Source organism: Gymnodraco acuticeps, unplaced genomic scaffold (assembly GCF_902827175.1).
Source record: "Gymnodraco acuticeps unplaced genomic scaffold, fGymAcu1.1, whole genome shotgun sequence".
Classification (NCBI taxonomy): Eukaryota; Metazoa; Chordata; class Actinopteri; order Perciformes; family Bathydraconidae; genus Gymnodraco; species Gymnodraco acuticeps.
The window spans coordinates 2,733,123-2,759,483 of NW_022991180.1; the positions used below are offsets into that span (position 1 = coordinate 2,733,123).

The 26,361-nt window shown below is 40.8% G+C and overlaps 2 protein-coding genes across 2 annotated transcripts in view; both read left to right on the forward strand.

Moving 5' to 3' along the window:
* Positions 1-17,712, forward strand: part of oprm1 (opioid receptor, mu 1) — a 36,172-nt gene extending 18,460 nt beyond the window's left edge. Inside the window, exons 2-6 of the mRNA XM_034237858.1 lie at positions 7,586-7,935; positions 9,265-9,440; positions 10,115-10,293; positions 13,382-13,565; positions 15,208-17,712. Of these exons, the coding sequence (XP_034093749.1) occupies positions 7,586-7,935; positions 9,265-9,440; positions 10,115-10,293; positions 13,382-13,565; positions 15,208-15,213 (895 nt within the window). The 3' untranslated portion in view covers positions 15,214-17,712. The remainder of the gene's footprint in view (positions 1-7,585; positions 7,936-9,264; positions 9,441-10,114; positions 10,294-13,381; positions 13,566-15,207) is intronic.
* Positions 17,713-24,109: 6,397 nt separating this feature from the next.
* Positions 24,110-25,791, forward strand: sf3b5 (splicing factor 3b, subunit 5). The gene is made up of 2 exons (XM_034237859.1): positions 24,110-24,258; positions 25,107-25,791. Exon 2 carries the CDS (start codon positions 25,133-25,135, stop codon positions 25,391-25,393), a length of 261 nt encoding a protein of 86 aa, XP_034093750.1. The 5' UTR covers positions 24,110-24,258; positions 25,107-25,132; the 3' UTR covers positions 25,394-25,791.
* The last annotated feature ends 570 nt before the right edge of the window (positions 25,792-26,361 follow it).

The window sequence follows — 26,361 nt, forward strand, 5'->3', positions numbered from 1 at the left end:
ACATAATATGCCAACAAGAATATGTTTAGGAAGTAAATTGTCAATTATTCTGTACATTTATACTTATTGATTTTTGGATATACATCAGGTTTCAGAAATGTAGAGTAATAAAGAGTGCAAGAAATGTTGCTATTATATAATCAAAGCATGCTGACAATAATGTGGCAATCAGTGACAAAACCTCAAGGGCGAGGAATGAATAAAAGATGAAAACTCATTAATACAACACCTCATTCAGTTAATTTCAGGATGTGGACGTTCACAGTAAGCCTCAGACATACAACACACTGGAGAAACACAAGTAGCCATGTTAACGACAGCCTCAAAGTCAAGCAGCACACAGCTCAGTGCAGTGCGACAGCTCTTACTGTATCTCCAGGTGTCTCATCGGTCCCCGCTCAAATAAAGCCTGAAATAACAAACACACTAAGCTGTCTGTGTTAAAGTTAATCAGCATTTAATGAACTCACTGTCATCTCTGGTTGTTAAGAGGATTTAGGATTATTGAAGCGAGGGCTGCAACAGATCAGGAGTGAACTACCTTGAGATAGAGGGACAGTTAGGGCTTAATAACCCAAGGCCAAAGGGTGTACTGTATCATTGTCACTTTGTGTGTACAGATTAACTCAATAACATCATGGCAGTTTCTAATGGCATTGGATTACGAGGTATGATTACTGTTGAGCCTTGGAAATTACATTTAAGAACCTTTTTCTACATGTTGGGCACGAGAACATTTTGTCTTAGTCGTCTGTGGAGCTCTATGATAGCTCGCAGGCAGACTGACCTCACTGGGTAAACCCACCATAGAAACCACTCTCACATTTAACATTATGAGAAATGAAAATCAGCTTGATTTAAATCTCGTACTGCCCTTAAGACTCCTAAAATATTCAGATGTGGTGTCGAACTGCAGGCTAAACCTTTCAATCCATTAAATAAATTAAACTTGATTTGTATATCACAAAGTGCTTCACAAACCAAACCAAAAAATAATAATTCTACTGTAAGTAAAAGCCTGTCTCTGTGCTGAGAGAAACAGCATTAATATATATTCATGACTCTGCATGCCATTTGTTTATCTGAGAAAACATTTGAATATTTATTACACATTTAGTTTAATCTACAGGTTTTGATGTGCAAGATGCTTTTAGACCTTTTTTGACGTTATCCAGCTCCACCCACGTGTCATTGCTATGTGGACAGCCAACAATAACATCATTCCTTTGTTACCAGAGACATAAACAGAAGAGCCTTTCCATCGTCTGTCTTCCATCCTCAGCGCTAATGGCTGTATACGCTCGTTCTCCTGTTTCATATAAACACCACAGCATCCTCTGCACTCTATGAACAACCTCTTTTCTCTGCACAATGTTGACCATAATGATGTCCATATAGTGATATACTATATAAAGAGACTGTCCCTGAGACCTTTTGATCACCCCTTCATTAAGATCGAAAGTAAAAGCGACTGCAGGTTTTTGAATAGGATAAGTAGAGGAGCGACAGGTTTGTTCTTTCAGTCAATATTAACCTCATTTATTTATCTGAACTCAAGCTTTTAAGACATTATGCTCTGGAAAGCCGTAAAGCCCCTGTCACACTGTCCCGACATTGACACCCGATGGACGCACGATAAAGGAAATGTTCAAATTCGGCTCTGATCGTAGCAACATCGAGCCATTCGTGAGGGCATCTTAAGCCATCGTATGACCGCCGGTGGAGTTTCTCAGGCTCCGGCAGCAACTTCATGAGCGGCAACTTCGTAAGGTACTCGTGAGGGCATCTTGTCGAATCGTGTCATCTTCGTGTTATCATCGGTGCCATCGGGCATTCGCCTTCACTCTGATCGGGGCGAATGCCCGATGATAACAAGATGCTCTCACGATGGCCTTACGAAGGGCAAAATTGACACACAAATTCAACACGAAAATGAACCTTCGCAAGGTCCTTCGACTATTTTTTGGCATGCCAAAGATTTTCCCACCGCTCACGAAGTTGCTGCCGGAGCCTGAGAAACTCCACCGGGGGTCATACGATGGCTCAAGATGCCCTCACGAATGGCCCGATGTTGCTACGATCACAGCCGAATTTGAACATTTCCTTTATCGTGTGTCCATCGGGTTGTTTTATTGCACAACAAAATCATGTAAACATATTATGTAAATAACCCAATTTGTGTTCTGTGAAACTGAAAAGGATATAATATATTATTTTGAAGGAGAGTTGACAGGAAGTTGTTGTTGCTATGGAAACAACATTACGGAGAAAACGTAATATTTTCTACATATAAAGACGGATAAAGTAAAGAACAAAGTCTGAAGATATCAGTACAGTATCATAGTACTGTAACATAATTGTTTTTGGTACTTTCATTGCAGTTGTATGTCTTAAATGTTGCCTCGCTTCGTGTGTGGTTTGGGGCCATCTTCGTGCGAAATTCACAATTCCATATTCGGGTGTCAATTTCGGGACAGTGTGACAGGGGCTTAAGGGAAGTTATTTCTTTGAGATATATTTTCAGACTTCAAGGACTGTAGGGCTTTACTCCTGTAGTCCAAAAGTTTTCTATCCTAAAATGAGCTGGTAGCTGATGCATGGGGTCTGAATTATTCACAAAACATCCCAGAATACTCTGTCAAGCTCCAAAAAGGCACCTTCTGCTGACGTACATAGGCCATCGAATACTTGTCGACCATGCTCCAAATAAATGGTTCCTCCTAAATCCCTCTGGTCTTCTGACACTAGCGTTAAATGATTATGAGTTAAATGACTTTGGACATGGGAGTGGGGGCAGCACTTAGTGTCTCTGATCCTCCTCTCAGAACAGCCTCCCATAAATGCTGAGTTCATCACAATCTGTAAAAAATGTTTAACCTTGACTTTATTTGTATCTTAATCCACAGCAATATATTCTGTTATCCACCCGTTTTGATGGGTTGTGTTCACTGTACTGTTACATTGTATTGTCATGCACCTTGTACATTTGCATAAAAGGCACTATATAAATAAATAAAGCTTAAAGGTGGGGTATGTAATTTATTTCAGAAATACTTTTTGTTATATTACATGGAATGCTCTTAACATCCCGATAGCAATGAATATCTTAAGTGCTTTGACAATAAATACATTACAAAAAATTCATCTGTGGAAGCCGTAGTACTGTAAAAAGCACGACCAATCATTTTAGCCGGCCCGGCTAAAATAACTGGATGGCCTACCTGGAAGTGGCAGATTTTTTCCGGCTGTATAATTTCAAATTCTAGCGCACTCGAGCTGGTTTCTCCAAAATGACATACCCCACCTTTAAGTTTAATTTTGACTGTGTATTCAAATCTTGCAAATGGTGCTTAAAAGTCAGGCGTTCAATAATTGAAGCTTTTGCTGTCCAGAAACAAACTGAACATATTTAAATAATTTCTTGGCACTTCACTTTGTGTCCTTGTAGTGCCATCTCCTTTATTTACAGTGTGTTTATGAAGAGTAAAGCAGAAGTGCTTTTTTTCATTAAATTAAGTACTTGTGTTTACAAATAAGATGATTAATTTACATATTTTTGTTTAGGGTAAATCAACTAAAGGAGATCTGTGCTGTAACACATATCAATAGTAACACTCACAATTTAATTACATTACATTGCATTTAGCTGACGCTTTTGTCCAAAGCGACTTACAATAAGTACATTCGACCAGGAAGACACAACCTTGAAGAAAACAGAATCATATAAGTATATCAGGTTTCATAGAGCCAAACATTTCAAGTGCTACTCAACTGGCTTTAGGTAATCCAGTCCTTTATTAGTATAAAAGTGCTTCGTTAATCGTTCTAACGCTCGAAGTGGAGTCGAAAGAGATGAGTTTTCAGTTTGCGCCGGAAGATGTGCAAGCTATCTGCCATCCTGATGTCAATGGGGAGCTCATTCCACCATCTTGGAGCCAGGATAGCAAACCCACGTGTTTTCGCCGATGGGAACTTGGGTCCCCCTCGCAGCGAGGGCGCAACGAGTCGTTTGGCTGATGCAGAGCGTAGTGCACGCGCTGGGGTGTACGGTTTAACCATGTCCTGGATGTAGGAAGGGCCAGATCCATTCGCAGCACGGTAAGCAAGTACCAGTGTCTTGAAGTGGATTCTAGCAGTTACCGGAAGCCAGTGAAGGGAGCGGAGGAGCGGAGTGGTGTGGGAGAATTTAGGAAGGTTGAAAACCAGACGAGCCGCTGCATTCTGGATGAGCTGCAGAGGTCGGATGGCACATGCAGGTAGACCAGCCAGGAGGGAGTTGCAGTAGTCTAGGCGTGAGATGACGAGAGCCTGGACCAGAACCTGAGTCGCTTTCTGAGTCAGCTGGGGACGTATCTTCCTGATGTTGTAAAGCGTGTATCTGCAGCAGCGGGTTGTAGCAGCGATGTTTGCAGTGAAGGACAGGTTGTTATCTAGGGTCACACCCAGATTCCTTGCAGTCTGAGTCGGGGAAACAACTGAGGTGCCGATGTTGATTGTCAGGTCAAGAGTTGGACAATCTTTTCCCGGGAGGAAGAGCAGCTCAGTCTTGTCAAGGTTGAGCTTGAGGTGGTGAGCAGACATCCACTGAGAGATGTCAGCTAGACAAGCAGAGATGCGTGCGACGACCTGGGTCTCTGAGCGGGGAAAGGACAGAATTAATTGGGTGTCGTCAGCGTAGCAGTGGTAAGAAAAACCATGCGGGCTAATGACTGATCCGAGTGAGTTTGTGTACAAGGAGAAGAGGAGGGGACCAAGAACAGAGCCCTGAGGGACCCCCGTAGTTAATTGACAAGGGTCGGACTCAGACCCTCTCCAAGTCACCCTGTAGGTACGGTCTTTCAGGTATGAGGTGAGGAGGGAAAGTGCAGAGCCTGAAACTCCAAGTTTTTGGAGAGTGCGAAGGAGGATCTGATGATTCACCGTGTCGAATGCAGCAGACAGGTCCAACAGGATGATGACAGAGGAGAGGGATGCAGTTTTGGCAGTGTGCAGTTCCTCCGTGAGAGCAGTTTCTGTGGAGTGACCTGCCTTGAAACCAGACTGGTGCGGATCCAGAAGGTTGTTCTGATTGAGATAACAGGAGAGTTGTTTAAAGACAGCGCGTTCAAGTGATTTAGACAGGAACGGGAGGAGAGAGACAGGCCTGTAGTTTATAACATCAGACGGGTTGAGAGTGGGTTTCTTTAGGAGAGGGTTTACTCTTGCCTCCTTGAGACTGTTTGGAAAGTGACCAGAAGTTAGAGAAGTGTTGATGAAATGGGTGAGAAACGGTAGAATATCAGGAGCGATAGTCTGAAGGAGGTTTGAAGGGATAGGGTCCAGAGGACAGGTGGTAGGGCGGGCAGAGGTAATGAGGGTAAGAACCTCACTTGGAGAGAGAGGGGAAAAGGAGGTTAGTGTGTTGGTGGAAGGAAGGTCTGGTGACCCAGCGGTGAGTAAAGGTGAGTCAGAAAAAGAAGAGCGAATATCATTAACCTTTTTTTCAAAGTGGGTAACAAAGTCGCTTGACAGAAGTGAGGAGGGGGGAGGAGCTTTTGGAGGGTCCAAGAGGGTGGAGAAGATGGAAAATAGTTTTTTAGGATTGGAATAGGAAGATTGGATCTTATCTTGAAAGAAAGTGCTTTTTGCCTGAGAGATCGAAGCAGAGAAAGAGGAGAGGAGAGCTTGATAGGTTAGGAGGTCGTCACGGTGTTTGGATTTCCACCATTTCCGCTCTGCTGCCCTAAGGACGGTTCTATTAGCACGCAGTGCATCATTTAGCCAGGGAGCCGGAGGGGACTGACGAGCCTGCCGAGATGTCAGAGGACAGAGCGAGTCCAGAGTGGATGAGAGAGTAGAGAGGAGAGTTTCTGCAGCAGAGTTTGGAGGCAGTAGTTGGAACGAATCAGAGGAAGGGAGGGCTGAGAGCACCGACGAGAATATAACTTACAGTGGTTGCTGCGTCAATAGGTAATGTTGTCACCGGGTCCAGATGCACACTGAGTTCATCAGTTTCTAAATGCGGTATTTAAATGCTTTTTGAGCTAAAGGATGACTGAGTCACGCGGTTCTACTTCACGCAATCAATAGACTGGCCCTGCCTATGTTAATAATGCAGGCTTGAGTGCTGAGAGCTGTAAAGCAGGTTTCGCCTGAGCAGATCTGAGATTTAAAATCTCTCAAAAGCGATTTAGCCGTTTAAGCTACAGTAACAATTATACAGAGTCGAATAAATGAAACCGAGAAGTCTAATTAAACAAGAATATAACTTACAGTGGTTGCTGCGTCAATAGGTAATGTTGTCACCGGGTCCAGATGCACACTTAATGATTCTGTTGTTTCAATATAGTTGTTGCAGTAGCCCTGTTTACACTGGCGATAAATAAATTCACTTGGAGATCATTTTATGTTTTGTTTCTTTAGGAAGGAGGAGACATTTCTCAATTGATGTTTCAATTAGTCTTGAAAAGGTTCAGTCAGCAACAATATCAAAATCCCATTATGCAGCAAGGAGACACAAATGATGGTTTGCCAATGCTTTCACTCAAACTGAACCAACTAAATACACTCTTTTGTACATCTTACTGATTTTCTGTCATGAGTTAATCATTGAATGGTCCATCAGCCCTAAGGGAGCCAGAGCATTTATGTGAAGTGACTGTTCCTGTTAAGAAAGTGAAAGAGCTTCGTTAAAACAAAGGATGTCTTGATCCCGTATGTTTCTACTACACAGAAACTAAGAGGATATTCACAATACATTTGCAAAGACACAGGAGATGAGTAAAGGAGACTAAATGTATACTAAAAGACTCAATGACTACTTTAAGATATTGGTACAAAGAGAACCTACACGACTAAGAGATTGAAGGTGAAATTATTGTATATGTATGTATAAATGTAAATGTAAGTAGGAATAACTAGCATAATGATTTAAAGGACAATCATTGATCAAGTAAGGGGTGGGAATTAATAAGCATTTGCTTCCTCCTACTCCCTTTCGGACACATCTTTTATTATTATTATTAATATGAAGACTTTTTTTGTTGAATATATAAATATTATCATGAATGTGGATAAATACTGTATTTTAACAATACGGTATTCTGTTTTTCACATTTGTTATTTATTTATTTTATTTTTTTAATCTGTTCGAAATAAAGATTGAAATGAAAAATGAAAATGAAAGGTTACTCACTTCTAAGATGAAAATGATGACAAAGAGACAACTGCAGAGTAGAAAAACAACTACAGAGAAACATAAAGACTCACAAAATGACTGCAAAGACACTCAAAATGATGACTGAGAGTATATATAAATAAAAATACAACCCCAACACAAAATGACTACAAAAAGACTCAAATGACTACTCAGAGAAATGTGTGTGGGGACACACAAAATGACTTCAAAGATTGAAGACTTCAAAAAGACGAGGAATCAATGACAACAAACACAAAATCACTACAAAGAAACGTATAATGATTGATTATACGACAAAGAGTCACAAAGCAACCAGGATGATGCAGTCAGCAATAGCAGTAGAAGTTGTTTTACAGGTCTGTGCAGTTTAGCCCAAAGTTTCATAATCAATCTACCATTTGTGTGCAGATACACTAAAATGAAGACCGCCACCAACATCTACATCTTCAACCTGGCTCTGGCCGACGCCCTGGTCACCAGTACGTTACCCTTCCAGAGCGTCAACTACCTGATGGGCACCTGGCCGTTTGGAAACATACTGTGCAAGATGGTGATGTCCATCGACTACTACAACATGTTCACCTCCATCTTCACGCTCACCACCATGAGCATTGACCGATACGTCGCTGTGTGCCACCCGGTCAAAGCGCTCGACTTCAGAACGCCGCGAAACGCCAAGATCGTCAACGTCTGCAACTGGATCCTCTCCTCGGCCATCGGGCTGCCCGTAATGTTCATGGCCTCCACTGCCGTCACTCGTAAGCATGACACACACAAGCAACTATTGTACCTACACTGCAGGAGGAATTGTGTTTATATTGTACATAAAACACCTCTAAACATTCAGTATGTGACGCATGAGTACACATAGTGTATACCTTTTGTAACAACTACAATACATAGATAAAATAAGCTCTCCTAGAAATGTCCTTGAAGCTAACAACAACAATATGTTGAGCTCGAAAAGTAGCATACAACTCTGAAGTAGCAACCGAGAATAACTCATTTCATTTATCTCCGTCTTTACTTGGTAGAGGATGAGTTCCATAAGGTCTTGCAAACAAATGCAGGCACAAAACAAGAAGAAAACAAATTAAGTTTACTTCTGCATTCCAGCTTTAAAGAGCAATTATATAGGCCTACTGCAGCAGGCTTTATAAAAGAAGACAAACCAGAAGAATTGCTTCAGTTTTTCTTTCCAATTGCACAAAAGAACCAATTAATGCTTTGTCTGGCTGGAGACCCATAGACGTCTGCATAGACAATAGGCTACCTGCATAGTCAGGCTTCTCTGACGGTGTCTCTGTGTAATTGCAGAGGTAATGGAGATGAAAATTGCGAATGGAATAGTTAAAGTGTGTTTGGGGAAAAGAGGGTGGCAAGAGATTTACTGACTCGGTGAGGTTGCAACCCTGTGTGCTGCTTAAAGATGTTGTTTTTTAGTGCCACAAAAGAACGTTTTCAGACCTGACGGTGGTGTTTTTATGCCTTTTTTTTAAGAGATGACAGAAAAAGTAGGTAGAGAGATAGGGAATTAAATGCAACACTTTTGGACACTTAAAAGGATTATTTGCTTCATGGTTGAGGTATCATGAAGTTTATATATTCACTTTCAATCAAAATAACCAGAAAAAGAGATAATTCAAATTCCTATTAAAAATTAACCGGTTCCAGCCACTAAAATATGATGATTTAATGCATCTTCCTTTTTTATTTCATTAACTTTATATCTTGTTTCTCATTATTGGTCTCAAAAAACAAGCACATTGAACAAGCCACCTTCAACATTCAAGGACATTTTTCAGAGCCGATTATTGATCAATTAATCATAAGCCCTAAATACTGTTATTAACTTGTACAAAAACGCATTTGTTAGTGAAAAAAGGAAGTTCCACTGTGCTCATGTGTGTGTGTGTGTGTGTGTGTGTGTGTGTGTGTGTGTGTGTGTGTGTGTGTGTGTGTGTGTGTGTGTGTGTGTGTGTGTGTGTGTGTGTGTGTGTGTGTGTGTGTGTGTGTGTGTGTGTGTGTGTGTGTGTGTGTGTGTGTGTGTGTGTGTGTGTGTGTGTGTGTCTCCTCACCCTGCGCAGCCTCCAGCATTATCGACTGCAAGCTGATATTCCCTCACCCCCCCTGGTATTGGGATACTCTGCTGAAGATCTGCGTGTTCATCTTTGCCTTCATCATGCCCGTCCTCATCATCACCGTCTGCTACGGCCTCATGATCCTCCGGCTGAAGAGTGTTCGCATGCTGTCGGGCTCCCAGGTTAACACAAATCTGTTTTCTTTTACACTGGATACAAAATAAGTTCATACTGTGAGTATCACAGGTATGTTTTATTCACATGCAAATGAGAATTGTACGGCATTGCCTACGCTATTTAGACAATAACTACATCGTTTTTAGCTTTCAGAGCAATGAAGCAAAGTGCAAGGCTGCCCAGAGCTTGCATACAAATGTGGTACACACAATGTTTTCAAGAGAAAGCAATTAGGGAAAAACAACTTAAGCCTGAGGTTGTGGTGCAGTTTTAATTCATTGCAGGATAAGAAGAAATGACCCAACAACAGTAATTTTGAGAAAATGTACCAAATGCTGGAGGTAAAACATGAGCACATTCAAGCGAAGATGTATTTACAGAAATGGGAAATGGGATATCAAAGTGGAGGTATAGGATTTGTTCCTACCCTTCAGCCACCATTGCACTTTCATGACCACTTTTCTTTCTTTCCATCATGCTTTTTATCTTTTCTCTCCTCTTTACCTCTAGGCCTACTCTCATTCCTTTCTGACCATTTATTTTCTACCAATCCTCCACTTCACTGTCCTTCCTCCATCATTATTCTTTTCACTACATCGTCTCTTACTCCTAATTTCCTCTTTGTCCTCCTTCCTCTTTCCCCCACTACTTATTCCCCAAAACCCTTCTTCACAAACAGGAGAAGGACAGGAACCTGCGTCGGATCACGCGCATGGTCCTCGTGGTGGTTGCCGTCTTCATTGTATGCTGGACCCCTATCCACATCTTTGTCATCATCACGGCTCTGATCAACATCCCCAGCTCCACGCTGCAGACCATCACCTGGCATTTCTGCATTGCCTTGGGCTACACCAACAGGTAAGCACCCCATAATAGCTTTAGATACATATATTCACTGTAATAATACAACTATTAGTCCTTGTGTGAATGTATAAAAAGTGGGGAAATCAATAAAGCCTTAGTAAGATTGATAAATGATGCTCAACTTAAAGGTCCCCTATTATACTGTTTTTCATCAATATATTATAGGTCTCAGATATATACAAAACATGTCTCTGAAGTGTTTGGCTCCAAACACCAAACAGATCATTGCAGCATCCCATAATCCCCTCTGTTTCAGCCCTGTTTCAAAAGTGCTGATTCTCTGTCTGTTACTTTAGATGAAAATAAGGAGCCATTCCCCACGCCCCTCTGAGAGATATTTGGTTAAAAAGAACACAATGGTGCTCCCGGGAAGATACAATTCTAGACAAATGTTACGGAAATGTGAACAACGCATATGTGAGTAGAGCCAAACCCCCGCTTTCGAACTCGGACCATAACACTGTTCATCTAATACCTACCTTCAAAACGGTTCTCAAGCGTAGTAAACCACAGACCAAGACTGTAAAGGTTTGGACTAGTGACAGCATAGAGTCTCTTAAAGGATGTTTTCTCTCTACTGAGTGGAGTATCTTTCATGAGATGAACGTGGATAATGCTACTGAGATGGTAACTGACTATATACAATTCTGTGTTGACAATATGATACCTCAGAAAGAAATAACTGTGTACCCCAACAACAAACCATACATAACTAAAGAGGTTAAGGACTGCATCAATCGTAAACATATAGCCTTTAAAAACCGGAATAAAACTAACTGAAATGTGTGCAAAAGGAGCTTAACCACATGCTAGAAGCTAGAAGGAGACATAAGGAAATTATTGAACAGAACTTGTCTACAATGAACTCCAAGGAACTTTGGGACACTATGAAGGCCATCACAAATATGACTCCAGCTAAAAAAACTCTCTGTACCTCTGATGACCTGCAAAAAGCAAGTGAAATGAATGACTTGTACATGAGATTTGAAACCCAGGACTTCTCCTCTGAATGTACAGACATCTTAGAGACAATCTCTGCTACTGATGAAAGGGTGGTGATTTACCCTTTAAAGGTCCAATCACTTTTCAAACACACCTGTACTAAGAAGGCCACAGGGCCAGATGGCATCTCTGCATTCCTTCTCAAGACATTTGCAGAAGAACTGACATCAGCATGGTGTCCCATATTTCAAAAATCTGTTGATCTTCACACCATCCCCACCCTCTGGACAAAATCAATAATAAAACCTGTCCCCAAAAAACCTTGTCCAAAGGTAAACAATGATTTTAGGCCTGTTGCATTGACATCCATTGTCATGAAATGTTTTGAGAGGATCATGCTGCCGCTGCTAAAGAAAGAGGTTGATGTACACTTAGACCCTTTTCAGTTTGCCTACAAGCAAGGGCGTGGCACAGACTATGCTCTAAATAGCACCTGGTCACTAAACACCTGGAAGACCCTAAGCCTAAGGCATATGTACGCCTACTGTTTGTGGATTTCAGCTCAGCTTTTAATACACTGCAGCCTCACATCTTGCTTCAAAAACTGATAAAGATCAGTATAAATCCTTTTATCTTGAAATTATATTTTTCGTTTTTAACCAAATGCACTCAGCATGTCAGGGTCAACAATGCCCTCTCAGAGCCCCGGACCATCAGTACAGGAGCCCCCCAGGGTAGTGTGAGCTCCCCGGTCCTCTTCACACTGTACACAAAACGACTGTACGAGAATCCACCCGGAGAATTATATCATCAAATTCTCAGATGATACAGCCATCCTTGGCTTAATGCACAAAGGCAGCAGTTCATCGGCTTATCACTCTGAAATAGAGAGATTTGTGCAGTGGTGTGCTTTTAACCATCTAGTGCTGAATGTGAAGAAGACTGAGGAGATGGTGTGGGACCCAAAGGCAGTGGGTGACCTTAGGCCGGTGGTTATCCACAATGAACCCATAACTCAGGTCAGCTCCTATAAGTACCTTGGTGTCCATCTAGATAATACACTCAGCTGGAAGGCGCATGTTCAAGGTCTGTGCTCTAGACTTCAACAGCGATTGTACTTTCTGCGTCGACTCCGGGCTTTCAGAGTCGACCAGAAGTTCATGTTACTGTTCTATCATGCAGTGTTGGAGAGCATCATTAGGTATGGTATCACTGCCTGGTATGGTAACTTGACAGTGCAGTCAAAGTCACAGATCGCTCGCCTGGTACAGACTGCTATGAAAATTATGGGGGTTAAAAAACACCCATCTCTCCAAAACATATACGAGCAGTCCATTATCAGACAGGCAAAAAAAATTGTGTCTGATCCCACCCACATACTCCACCCAGAATTCCAGCTCCTACCTTCTGGTAGAAGATTCAGGGTTCCCAAGAGCAGGCTGAACACTAAGCACTCATTCCTACCTATGTTGATTAAGCTTCTTAACATTCACATGAAATGAAATGTAGTCAAATGTAATGAAATGTACTTTTTAAATGTTGGCCATGAGGGTTGTGCAATAGGTCGCCATTGTCAGTATGTGCATCTGTGTATTGTGTTTGTTCAAACAGTGTATGACTGATGATATGTGTATGTCTCTTAATGTCCACTATGTTTGTATATGTACATGTATGCTGAACTGCAGGACGGAGTCCAGAACAAATTTCCTTACGGGGACAATAAAGTATATCGTATCGTATCTAGGAGGAAATTCAGATGATAAGGTGGGGTGGGGGGGGTTACCTTGGTTGGTGATTGGCTAATGGTTAAACAAGACAAAAAATCGTTATGACATCATAAAGTGGCCAAAATCTGATCAGCTCATTTTCAGACAGGTTTTATTTTTATATAAATGGATCAGGACAAAGAGAGAGAATCTTTTTTCCTGAAACTTTCAGAATACATGAAAAAGTGGATTTTGCATAATAGGTGACCCTTAAGAAAAAGATTCGAAAAAATTTGAATAGACTATTCAGCGTTGTACCTTTAATGATACAAGGTTTTATAGAATGACTAAGGTGCCCTTGTACTTTTCATAAAGGAGATAATTGAGCGGTATTTTCTATTGTTAAACTGTGACCTTGTTTCTGTCCTCTGCAGTAGTCTGAACCCAGTCCTATACGGCTACCTGGATGAGAACTTCAAGCGTTGTTTCCGTGAGTTCTGCACCCCGAGTCCCTCTGTGGTGGATATGCAAAACTCGTCCCGGACCGGATTAACCAGCCGCAAGCTCCCACAGCGCTCCCACAACAGCGCAAACACGGGAGATAGGTCCAATCAACAGGTAAACAGTGTCCGTGTGTTCATACACCACTACAGGCAGTTTCAGAAATACGCATAGTTGTTTAATTCAAAAGGTACAATTAGAAGATCGATACTACTCTCATATCTGATCAGGGAATATGCTGTTAGCTTAGCTTAGAATAAGACTTAGGCTATAGTAGCAATTAAGCACCGAAGACACTGAACAGAATCCAATTCTTCTGGCTAAGGAATAGCCCGGCACATAAAACGACACTTTGATTTTTTTTGGAGGACCGTTTTACATTTACAGAGAGCAACGCTATTTTCAGTCTATATGCTAAGCTAAGACTGCAGATTCAAATTGACCATACAGACAAGGAAGTGGTATAAATCTGCATTTTAGCATTCTGGCTGTGAACAGACATGCAAGCAAGGGTGCATATCTGAGGTTACCTACTGTAACCCCAGCTTCTATGAGTAAATGGCGTAGCCCTCTAAGGCTATCGCTATTGGGTAATTCCCCTGCGCCCCAGCGCAGCACTGAAACACTTGTAGTCCACGCCCACCCGCAAGGTGGGCCCCACCCTCGGGCTTCCTTCCGGTATAAATAGGAAGGAGGCCCGACAATCTGCTCCCATACAAAATAACTTTTCTTCAGCTATTCGTAGAGCCAGTGAGGCCCAGCACTTAGAGGGCTACGCCATTTACTCATAGAAGCTGGGGTTACAGTAGGTAACCTCAGTTCTATTTCGTATATGGCTTCGCCCTCTAAGGCTATCGCTATTGGGTTAAGGGCGAAGCATGATGTAGTCTGCGCCCCACTGGGTCCGCCCGGCACTAGAAGCACAGACACACCTGCTCAATAACACCCCCTGCCTGTTGTGCCATGCGTAATGGCGCATCACCGTCCCTGGAACATAGCAAAACATGCCGAGGCGGAAAAAACCCATCCAGGGTGATCACTCTTGACCTGAAGGAGCTTGTGATGACCTTTGGCATAAAGGCTGGGTTAGGGCGTAACACAGCCGAACTGCCATCTCCTTGGATCCGGAGGCATGACAGAGCCACAGAGAGAGCAGACAAATCACTCACCCTTTTTGCTGATGTTAGAGCCAAAAGCAGTACTACTTTGGCTGATAACATTTTAAGGGGAACCTGCTCTAAAGGTTCAAATGGGGCTTTGCTTAGTGCTCGTAACACCAAAGCCAAATCCCACTGAGGCGCCAGTGCGCGGGATACCGGTCTGAGTCTTCGTACTCCTCGCAGAAAACGTTTCGTCAGGGGGTGACTGAACAACGACCCTGCTCCGAAACCCATGTGACAAGATGATATGACATGATATGTCTGATATCAGAGATCAGATGAGGTGGAGCTACCTCCAGCAATAGAGGATGAGGCAGAGAGAAGCAGCAGCAGCACAGGGTTGCAGCAGGTATGTTATATGCTGTAGTCAGGTGATTTAAATGTATCAACGAAAGAAAGAAGCGTAGGCTACATGATAAGAAGGGAATATAGTTTGAATAAAAGTCATTTTAAAAAAAAGTAAGGGGGGCACCCCCCCATTGGGGGGTACCCAAGCAGCACCCTGCCAAGGCAGTAAACCTAGGGGAAACACTGTACAGTATATCCTGTATACAAACATAACATAAAGATACTTTCTCTTCTTCAACTCCTCTCTGCAGGTATGACTAGCCTTGGAGGGGTCGTCGGTGGACTCTCGCTGTTGTGGTGGCGTAACCAACGACGACCTCAACTCGGAGGTCACACAGGTCACCACAGGGCTCTGACCTCGCAAACAACATGACCCGTACAGACAACCAAGGACGTGACCGAGACTCGATAGCAAAGCCCTTTTGTCGAGCGGCCCAATTCTTACTAAGTGCATGGCTGTGCAAGGCCTTTACTCTAAAACTGATTAAGAAATTAGATAGACAGAAAGTCATTACAGTGCGACTCCTAACTGAAGAAGCGTTTGCACTCAATTGCAGTCAACACTATTTAAGTTTTCATAATCACTATGATAATATAGACTGTACCGAATGAAGATGTGCAGTGAACAAAGACAGCTGTATTTATTAAAAGCCACCCACACGAGAAACATAAATTATTTTGTTCTGTATGCTCCAGACAAAGCTTCGTCATCGATTTAATCCTCCTCTCATCCTACCGCTAATTGTCTAGGTTGTAAAAAGAATCCATGAATCGTCTTGTTTGCAGAGAACAAATGACTTCCCTCCAATCTGTCATTCTTTTCTCCAGATGTTTTCTCCTTGAATTGTTAGTACGTTTGAGAGTGTAAATGTGGATTTATGGGAGTCACTGGACAATAATGGATCTAATCCGATTTTGGACTTGCGTTATCAAAAGCTCAAAGGCTTCACGGATCTCTCACCACACAAATACATCACCAGTCAGGAGGTCTTTTTCAGTTCATTTACTCCACCAGCTGTTCTTTCCATCCATTCTGTATGGCTTCCACCCTATTGACACTGTTCTCCATTCATTGATCTGCACAGTAACACGCTGGCTTTGGCCGCTTCAGGAAGATCGACCGTGTTGACATGAAACTGTGCTCCCTCCTCTCGACACAGCTAACCTTGTGTTGTCCATCAAGCCCCCCTCAGTGTTCATTCTTTCCTTCTTCTATTTTGATAGAGTCCCTGTAAAGAAGTGTTATACCCTTTTTCTGGACTTATCCATACGCAGACGTAAAGCAGAGCTCTTTCTGCTGAACTGTACTAACCTCTGAATGTACAGAATGAAAGAAAACAGCTGTGTTTATCACACTGCGTCCTGAACTGTGGATCCTCCAAACCAGCAAAGACGATGCATTAAGCCTGTTTGCACAGCACAGTGCTGCTGCAGCATAAAGGGCGAACGCATGGTACCACTAGTGTATCATTAACTACAGCTTTGGGTTTAATGGAGTCATCTCCCCACTAAAGAAGTTAATAAGTGAGCCAAGCAGGATTGTACATTCACCGTAATATTTGAAATTGCTTGTGCTTACGTGTTGTGCTGTATGCTTCTCTTGCCTGTTGCCTTTACAGTAGCTCTACTCGATATTCTGTGTGCCAGTATTTTTTTAATGAAGATGAACTTGATTGTATTTCACTTATCTCCCATGTAACATACTGTAAGTATTATGTTGCTTTTTTATAAACATGACATCATGAGGTTGCAAAGAAAGGATTTTGTGAGGATCATGGTGGACGAGAAAGTTGCTGTGCTTTTAAATGTACATTTTGTCATATTGAATCAGCCATGTTACTGAAGAAATGTATATTAATCAGAAAACGTAGATAAATCTTCAAGTCTTTTTGACTGAAAACCGATGAGGACGTCTCTCTGTACATACAGGTCTATATTTGGTATTGCTGCTTTCAGTGATTCAAAAAACAAAAACATTATTTTCAGTCATCAAGACACAACAAAGGAGAAACTGTTAAAAGCCATGTGACCTAACTGTTAGAGATTGGTATATTACAAAACAGCAGCTGAGTCTTGTATTGAGTGTTTAAGTGCAACAAAATGTACATTTTGTCGCACTTAAAAAAAAACATGTATGTTAAAAAGTAAACATACGCAGAATATTTCTCTAGAAGACAGTTTCAGCTTCTGTCTTTCAGTACATTATCATGATGTAGCCAATATTTTACATTCAGGTCCCCTTTTACAGGTTTCTTGTATTAAAATGGATGTTTTTAACCAGCCCATTGTTTAACATTAACTAGCTAACTACAGCTGATACCATATGAGATTTATTTTAAACATCATCTGTTTGAAGTCGAGCACAAGTTTGAAAGGTGCAGCATAACCTCGTCCTAAATAAATGGTATTTATTCATCAAGTGATGAAGAAATTAATATACATTTTCCAGAAGAAAAATACATTTGTACTATTGAAACAAGCATCCCCATGAAGGATATATAAAATTTAAATACATTTAAATAAAATGTATTTGATGCTTTCCATGATCTGTACAGACACCACTATTAAACTCTTTTTTATCATGTACTTGTTAACATGGCTTGTGAATCTATCATAACTCGTCTTTAAATGGCATTTATTGTATGTTAATGTAAAAAAGACAATTTCCTCTGTATACAACACTATGTAAAACAACACACACAATCTAACTGTTAATCAGTGCATTGGCTATGGAATAAATGTATTTCTGAATCTCACTGAATGCCTTTTTTCTTGCATCTGAATAAAGTATCGTCTACATTGTAGTCTGTTCTTCTTTCATTCAGTACAAGTACATCTTCCTGAAACACAACACAGCTTTCCTCACTGCACACTCAGTAGTACAAATAACAAACAATAAAAATGATTTGTGAGGTTGTCCTCCCAGGGCGGACCATCCATTTTTAGCTGGAGCTTTTCCCCATCAATCACTTCTTAATTTAACCCCATATGATTGTTGTAAAGCGACTGCCTAATATGCCATATTTCAGCCACAAAGTGCTGAGTCGGCTCAGTGTAGGTAACTTTATCTGGAAGAGGATTAAAATGTCAAATCAGGAACTTAAATTGTAAATGCAGTAAAAGCACAGCTGTGACATATAACATTAAAGACAGCTCTCTTCTATTTTAAAGGGTCCCTATATGCTCATTTTCAGGTTCGTACATTATTGGTTTGTATGTTGTGCTTCTACTCTGACATCCATGCACTGCCTTTGATGCAGCACCTCTTTTCACCCTCTGTCAGAAACATGAGCGCAGGCTGCTCTTTTTGGTTAGCTGACCAGCTCTGTTGTAATTCGTCAACCGCTCGAAGATATCCCGCCCCTACGCTTATCACGTATAATGTGTTTGAGCGCTAGCCAATAGAAGCGGGAGTGTTACTTAGTGATGTCATTATGCTGAGGAAGTAAACAAAGGAGTACAATGGAAGCATTTCAGGCATGGGGAGCAGGTGCTCTGGAGGGAGTTTTGGGATTTTTTCATTTGCAGACCATTACATGCAACATAATAAGACCCTTTAACCCTTTATCTGGCGAGGAACCATATTTGGTAACTTCCGCACACACCAAACATGGCGTCCCCCCCGCAACTCAGTGAGGTCAAGAAGCATGTGGTTTTCTCCCAGCCAATCAGCGAAGATCACTCTACGCCACAGAACACGCCATTGGGGAATTTGACCAATCAGCAGAGGCCTGAAACGGGTTAGGGTTAACCTAATAGTGCCCTATAAAGGGTTAACTCCCCCGTATTCCAGTAAGCCACCATGCAGGGCACTGGAACAGTACACCTAAAGGTGTGAGCAAAGATAAATGTCCTCCATGTCAGTGACAATTGAAAAAGTGGACTTCTGTAAGATTGACAGGTCAAGGGCTGAGGGAACCAAAATGTAGATTCAAAGGGCATATTTTAAATTATGTATTTTCTGCACAATGCTAGACTGCATAAGGTATATTATAACAAATACATTCTACATAAGACCCTACAAACTTGTAATTGTATGTTTTAAAAAGTGAGTCATCTGCCGTCCTTTGCTCCTCCCTATTCTAAATCTTAAAGTATTATTCTCAGTTTTGTAATGCTCGTTTTATAGCAGGTGTGTTTCATTGAGAGTCCGATCCTGCCCCCTCGCTCAGCAAGAGGCCACTCCCTTGACATATGGCACTACGTATGTATTACCCGGTGTCGAGGCGAAGTGAATGAGGTAATGGAAAGGACTGAAAGCTGTTTCAGGTGTTTTTATGATTTCACACCGGGATGCATTGATTGCAAAGAAGTAAGCTTTGCTGCTTGAAGTGAAGTCGGAGCTGTTGTTGCAAAATGTCTAACATGTGTTGTGTTGCCAGGTCACTGCGGTGTCAACGTGTAAGCATGCATGTGTAGTGTGCATGAGCTGTTTACACTGGTGTCTGTGTGAGAACACGTCATCAGTGCGGTTTGTAGAGGGCGTGGGCGTGTTTGCATCATGCATGTCTGCACACATGCACTAAACTCTATCCTGTCATGTACAGGGCTGTCAGGGAGCCAGGCATTATGTTATTGGAGTTGGCAGCATGATTATTCCTGTCATAGCGATTAATATCAAGCGGAGTTGAATGTCTCCTCTCTGCGGAGAAGGAGCGCTCGTTCAGACGTCATGTTGTGAGGATGCCCTTGTCTGTACGGAAAGCTATTCACCCAAATATAAGTTAAATGGCGAGGAATTCTCGTTCATTTTTATGGAGAATGATAAGGGTCTTTATCAGAAGATTTAGAAATATTTCGCATTTAAAAAACGTTTTACAGAAATGTAATACTGTGGCTCATTTATTTCCCCTACTGCAACATGCTGTTTGTGGGATCACCTGCTAACTTAAAGATGTTCTATACATTGAACTCATTTAATGATCTCATAGCGATGCATTTAAATACAGTTATTCTGCACATACATATTAAGATGTGATATCAACGATTAAAAGTGCATGTTTTGTACATCCTGGAACTCATGTTTACTGAGTATCTGCCACAGGCATATACTAGATAATGCTCTTCAGCTCTGTATCTGTTCTTAAAGGAAATGTGCTAACTACTCAATTGAGAAAATATAGCAGTACTGAGGACCTTGTACTAATCTGCTTCATACTGTACATTGCTGTTACGCTCTGAAGGCTCCAAGGATATCGCCAAAGGCTAGATTCTCGTTGTATCCTTGACACCGCTTATGGATTTTCTCAGGTCATAACCCACAGGCTCTTTACTGTTCGTAGCATGTTTGAAAAATTGAAAAAGTAATGACTTTTTAACAGCAAAAAGACATAAATCCTTTATGAAACCCTAAACGGCAAATGTAAGAGATTGTATGTTTCGAACCATGACAAATCCAATTGGCTTTGAGCTTGAAACTTCGCACTGTCAAAGAGTGGCAGTTTCCTCAGGCTATTTCACAGCTTGATGAATGGCTAACTAGCTGACATCATCAGAAGGAGGAACATTGTGTTTTGCTGTTGTGCTTAACAACGTGTGGGTAGGATGAAAAGTGGACACTGACGAGAGAATCTCAGGTGTGTTTGGAAAATAAAAAGCCTTGGGCTGCTCAGGGAAAAACAGTCGGGAGGTTGCCTCAGCCAAAACAACAAACCATGTCAGCTGGTCAAGCTAATGAACCAGCATACAAATGACCACTGAGTCCTGTAACGCTGATCATTACTTTGTCCGCCAATAAACCAGCCACCCAGCAAAAGCCTGCAGTTCGGCAGCTGACAAATGAGACGCCTCGGTTTGTCTGTCGACTAACCATCACCGTAACAACCCAGCAGGGTGTTGTTTCTTATGGATTCTACCCCCTTAAGCCTGGTGGTTGATCTTTAGGCATTTGATTTAAATCACTGGACGTATCGCTGACTCCATTTTTTACTGGCCGATCACTCAGCAGGACTGTGGGGCACAGGAGCATTCCAGTCAGGCAATATTCCCATCCATCCACCTGATTTCATTACCCTCCTCTCCCGTAAGTGCTTTGCAGTTCCCAGGTCTACAGAAAGATTGGCTATCAACATTTGATTATCATGCCCCTGTGACTAGTATATTACCATAGATGTACCTCAACAAGAGTGAGAAGAAACTACATACACTGAACAAAAATATAAATGCAACACTTGCATTTTGCTCCCATTTTTCATGAGATGAACTCAAAGATCTAAAACATTTTCTATATACACAAAATAACCATTTCTCTCAAATATTGTTCACAAATCTGAAAAAATCTGTGATAGTGAGCACTTCTCCTTTGCCGAGATAATCCATCCCACCTCACAGGTGTGGCATATCAAGATGCTGATTAGACAGCATGATTATTGCACAGGTGTGCCTTAGGCTGGCCACAATAAAAGTAAAAATTCTCCTTCAGCTACATAAAAGTAAGAACACCTGTCATCGGTGAAACGCCCCTCCTTACTGCAGAACGTCTCTCATTATATGTGTTATAATGTTTTTTTAACCGACATTGTGGGATTATATAATCATATGTGCGGGCCGCTAGTGTCTGTTGATCTCCAGATTAACAGCAGCATGAGAATAATCTGCCGAAAGTGATGCTCCATGGCGGAGGCTCCGGTAGAAATTGCCGGGATTTGCGTTTTTAACCCCTTAATGTCTGACCAATGGTTGAACAGCATTTCCGTGCACATGACTTGTGTTTAAAGTTTATAGTCCGTTTGAGTTTTGCCCGTGTGAACGCAAACCGAACCTTCTGAAAAATGAAACAATGTAACAATTCTTCATTTATTGTTTTACTATCACATATTTCTGGGATTCACATTTTGTTGGATGTTATTTAAAATAATCATGAAAACCTAATAATATTCCAGTATCACAAATCTGTAGGTTCCTTTAAAATGTCCCAAGAAAATTGCAGGAAATTACTTTAAAGCTTTATCTTCGATTTATATGAAATGTTCTGAAATCTGTATGAAACGTATTTATATCAAATCTGCTTAAATCCTCATAGTGTCCATTGATCAAATTGTAGTGCTTGAATATCAATGTACCGGTACAGACTGAAGGTAAATGGAAATTCAAAAAAAACCTGCTAACATTGGTCACGACGACATGGAGATAATGAGAAAGGGGTAGAATAATTTAACAGGCTGTATTGAGTGCACATCTAATTTGTCCATCTTCAAAGTCAGTTCTCCTTCAAGTGGATGTGAGAGGTTGAATGACATACATATAATTGTATTCTCATTCTGATGTAAATCTAAAATATGTTTCCCAACTGCTGCCCTCATCGTCCATTCAGCCAGATGGAGACCTTCTCACTGTATCCCTCAAAACGCATTGAAGTCCTTACTTTTCCTATTTCACCCTAAAAGACTGAATACACTGCACTATGCCAGAAAAATAAAGGAATGAAAACCAATCAACGCTTACAATCTCCTCTTGGCATTTTCACTTTTTTCTCTTTGATGAAATAATGAAAATAAACCATCCCCACCACAGTTAAAGTGTTTTTGACCCCAGCAGCTTCTGTCAGGATGTGCCAACAGAAAAATAATTTCCACCTCTGTAGGAGAAGTCTGCAGAAGTGTGATAAATGGACCTTCCTCTCTTATTACCATTATCCTTCATACCAAGATATTCTTCTCAGGTATTATTCTACAGAGCGCGTACAGACTATTAATAGACATGAGCAGCAGTCTCCAAAGGATTACTTGAATAGGTATTACTTGAATAGGTATGCTGTCTATAGTTCAATCATATATTAAAGTGAATCTCAATGATGTTTTCTTACATCAAGATGGATGTTTTCTCTATATACCTTAACTTCTGACAATAGCGTCAAGCTTACAGCATGTTTATTGAATGCTGATTAAAAACAGAAACAATACCACCCACATCTTAGGTTAATTAACCCCTTTCCCATATGTACCATCACTTATAAATACTCAGGCAATTGCCTCCTTATCTATCTATTGGGATAGGAAGCATTACACATTGCCACAACATGAAAAATAGCAGTAAATCTTCCACAGTGGCTCTGGTGGGGGGGGAAAAGCAGTAACGTTCCTGCGTAAGGTGGCCAAAAATGATGTTTTATGTATGAGGCTTATGTACCATATCTGTGCTGATAGGATAGTCAGACCCAGTGGATGTTATCTGCTGAGGGACAGAATTACAACTGACTATTTATGACAATTGCAATCCTGCTGCTTCTAATGAAAAGGGAGTGGACACAGGTCAACACGCAACAAACTAATAAAATTAACTTTAAATCGAAAAAGAAAATAACCTGTGTTAGAGCCAGGAAATTAATTATCCAAAGTATAATGTGTTTCCATCAAGGGACTGGGGTTGGAAATGAGATTTTGGCTATAACAAAAATAAGATATAAACTCACTGATAACCCTAATTTAAAAAAGCCACTTTCTCTGCATTATGGAGCTTAGGGGTTGAATTAACGTTATAAGCAGGATGAACAACAACTACACAAACAAACATCAATAGAGTTATTATAATAAAGCTCAAATGTGCTTAATAAATACAAAATAAACTTTTTTCAAGCTATTCTGTAACATTAGGGAAAATCCAAGAGAAAAGGTTTGCTTGTGTGACATTTAAAACAAATTAATATCACAACTTGTGATATTAATTTGTTTTAAATGTCATCTCAGAAGATACAGGCAGTGGCTTGATAAAAGGATACTAGAAACTGTGTTTACAATTTAAGCAATACTACCAGGTGACACATGGGGTTACCTTAAATGTTGTATTAGCAACACATTAGCCTCATACAGTCAATCTCTTTACATATGCATGCATACAGCTAAAGCTATTAACCGTAGCTCAGTCAACACTTAACTAATGGCAGGAAATGTAGCAACTCAAATTATTAATAACAGTTATAAAATAGCTAATAAAATTAGCCTACCTGAAGATAATGGTCCAACGAGGGTCTCAGATACACCTTGCAGCCTGTATAGAAATATACACATATTCTTGTTTGTTACCAAAAGCACACTTAATCACCAACATTTGTAACTTGCTCGTGTGCAAATCAGGTGCAAATACAATTTTAAACGTACATGTGGGGGGGAATTCGCTGATTCAAACCATTTGAATCTGTAATTGAGAAGCGGAACGAAGGTTTCGACCTGTGTTTCTTACCGGTCCGTTTTACAGGGACACGCTACCGGAAGGCTATTACATTTCAACCATTTCAACGAAGTGAGGACGGACTTTAACATCACGAACATTGTTACCTTTGCTCCTAAACTGTTTAATACTATCAAGTAAGTATATGTTGCGTTTTAGAGGCATGTCATTACTAAGAATCCTTTATTTTTACAAAACGTTCGGTTGATTTACCGTCAAAGAGACTTGTATGGTGGCTAACAACAACTAGCTAACATCACGTTACTGTTAGCCAAAAATACATTGAAAACAACGTTAGCATGCTAACTGCTTCTTTGTGGAAATGGTGCAAATGTATTCGACGCGAGGAAGCTATTTACTTTTACGGTTATATGGAGCATGTAATGACGCAATTACATATACGCGGTTGTTTTTACGTGAATTATCAAGAGCATTTGTGTTAAGAAGATTACATTAAACGTTTATATGGCTTAAAGAGAGGGAGCTGGTTGCTTGTCTTTTTTTCAAAATATGAAGCACATCACCATCTTTAACACGGAGAAAGTGAATTGCAAAGTGTCGAGATCCCGTTTGTTTGGTCGTAATTAGTACAAATATATAGTTTAAAAATACCCTCACGTATTTCTGAAAATGTCCTATAATTAATTAAAATCAGGTTTATTAGGAAGTATGTTTACACACACGAGGAATGTGCTTCGGTGTAAATGGTGCATACATTGACATACCCAAATAGTACTTTTCATATTACAACACTTATTTTTAGGTAAAAAAATAAATGTAATTGTGTATATATAACAAATTATTCTTCAAAATAACCTGTATCGGCAAAAATATGTGAGACTAGAAGTGGAAGCAACTGTTAATAAGTATGGGAAATCACTTGATTGTTTCAGATACATAATTGTACTTGCATGATGACTTTGATGTTATATTTTGGCCTCTGCATGAACATTTATAGTAACATTTAATTTGACTTTTGTCTTAGCCTCTGGGACTCTCCTCTCAGCAAGAATGACGGACAGATACAACATCCACAGTCAACTGGAGCATCTTCAGTCTAAGTACATCGGCACAGGACACGCTGACACCAGCAAGTGGGAGTGGCTGGTGAACCAGCACCGGGACTCTTACTGCTCCTACATGGGACACTTCGACCTGCTCAACTACTTCTCCGTGGCTGAGAACGAGAGCAAAGCTCGTGTTCGCTTCAACCTGATGGAGAAGATGCTTCAACCATGTGGACCTCCATCAGATAAACCTGATGATGCATAGATTACCCTGGAGTGAGCTGCGAATATTTTCTACTCGGTTTTTTCTGCTAAACACATTTTATTTTGTCCTCTTCTAAAATGTCTGATCATCAACTTAACCCTGTATGACCCTGCCAAGACTGAATCAATTGTCCATGTACACAACAGCTGATACCTGGACAAAGGTCTTTAGTTGTTCTTACATCCGGACTCTACCACTGAAACACATGTTTTAATACCACATGCAGCTGTAAGAGAGTTTTGTTTCAAGGGTGAAATCATTAGGAAATGACTCCAACATTTAAACATGTATGAAAGAAGATAACGTCACAAATTGGTGTAACATCATCTGTTGGATATTTGTATTAACTAAATATAAACGTCTGTTTTGATTTGATTAAAATCCATTACGCTTCAAAATGTAGTTACTTATTTTTCTTCTTGTCAAAATGTCAATACCCACACTATATACAGATCAGTGACAAATTCACGTTGGAAAAACAAAAAGGGACTTGGTTCAGTGTTGGGCCACCATGAGGAAACAACGGGCCGTTTCTCAATGTCGAGTAAAGCTGCTACAGAGCCACTATTTCAAGCATACTACGTCATCGAGTGGCGCCGAATCACTGTTTAAATGCCCAGCATACATGTGCTACCGAGCAAGCCTCCTCGACATTGAGGAACGGCCACAGATTCAATGCTCCTTGGTTCAGCTTTCTCAAGTCTGTAATGCAATAGAAGGGATCGACTCTATCTGCTCAAAGATATTGCCTCATTCTGAATATGATGGTGGTGTATCAAACTCATCGTTAGCTGTGTTAACATTTCCACTCCAATTCAACACATAATTATACCAATTGAATCCTTAAGTGACCTCATGTCCTGAATGGAGGCATTTGCATATATGGTATGGTTTAAATAAGATGTGTTTTATTCCATCACTTGAATTTAAAATAATGGGAAATAATTATACTCAGAAAAAACAATGAC

What these genes read in the sequence shown, in the direction of transcription:
- sf3b5 (XM_034237859.1), top strand. Translation starts at nt 25,133, where the DNA reads ATGACGGACAGATACAACATCCACAGTCAACTGGAGCATCTTCAGTCT.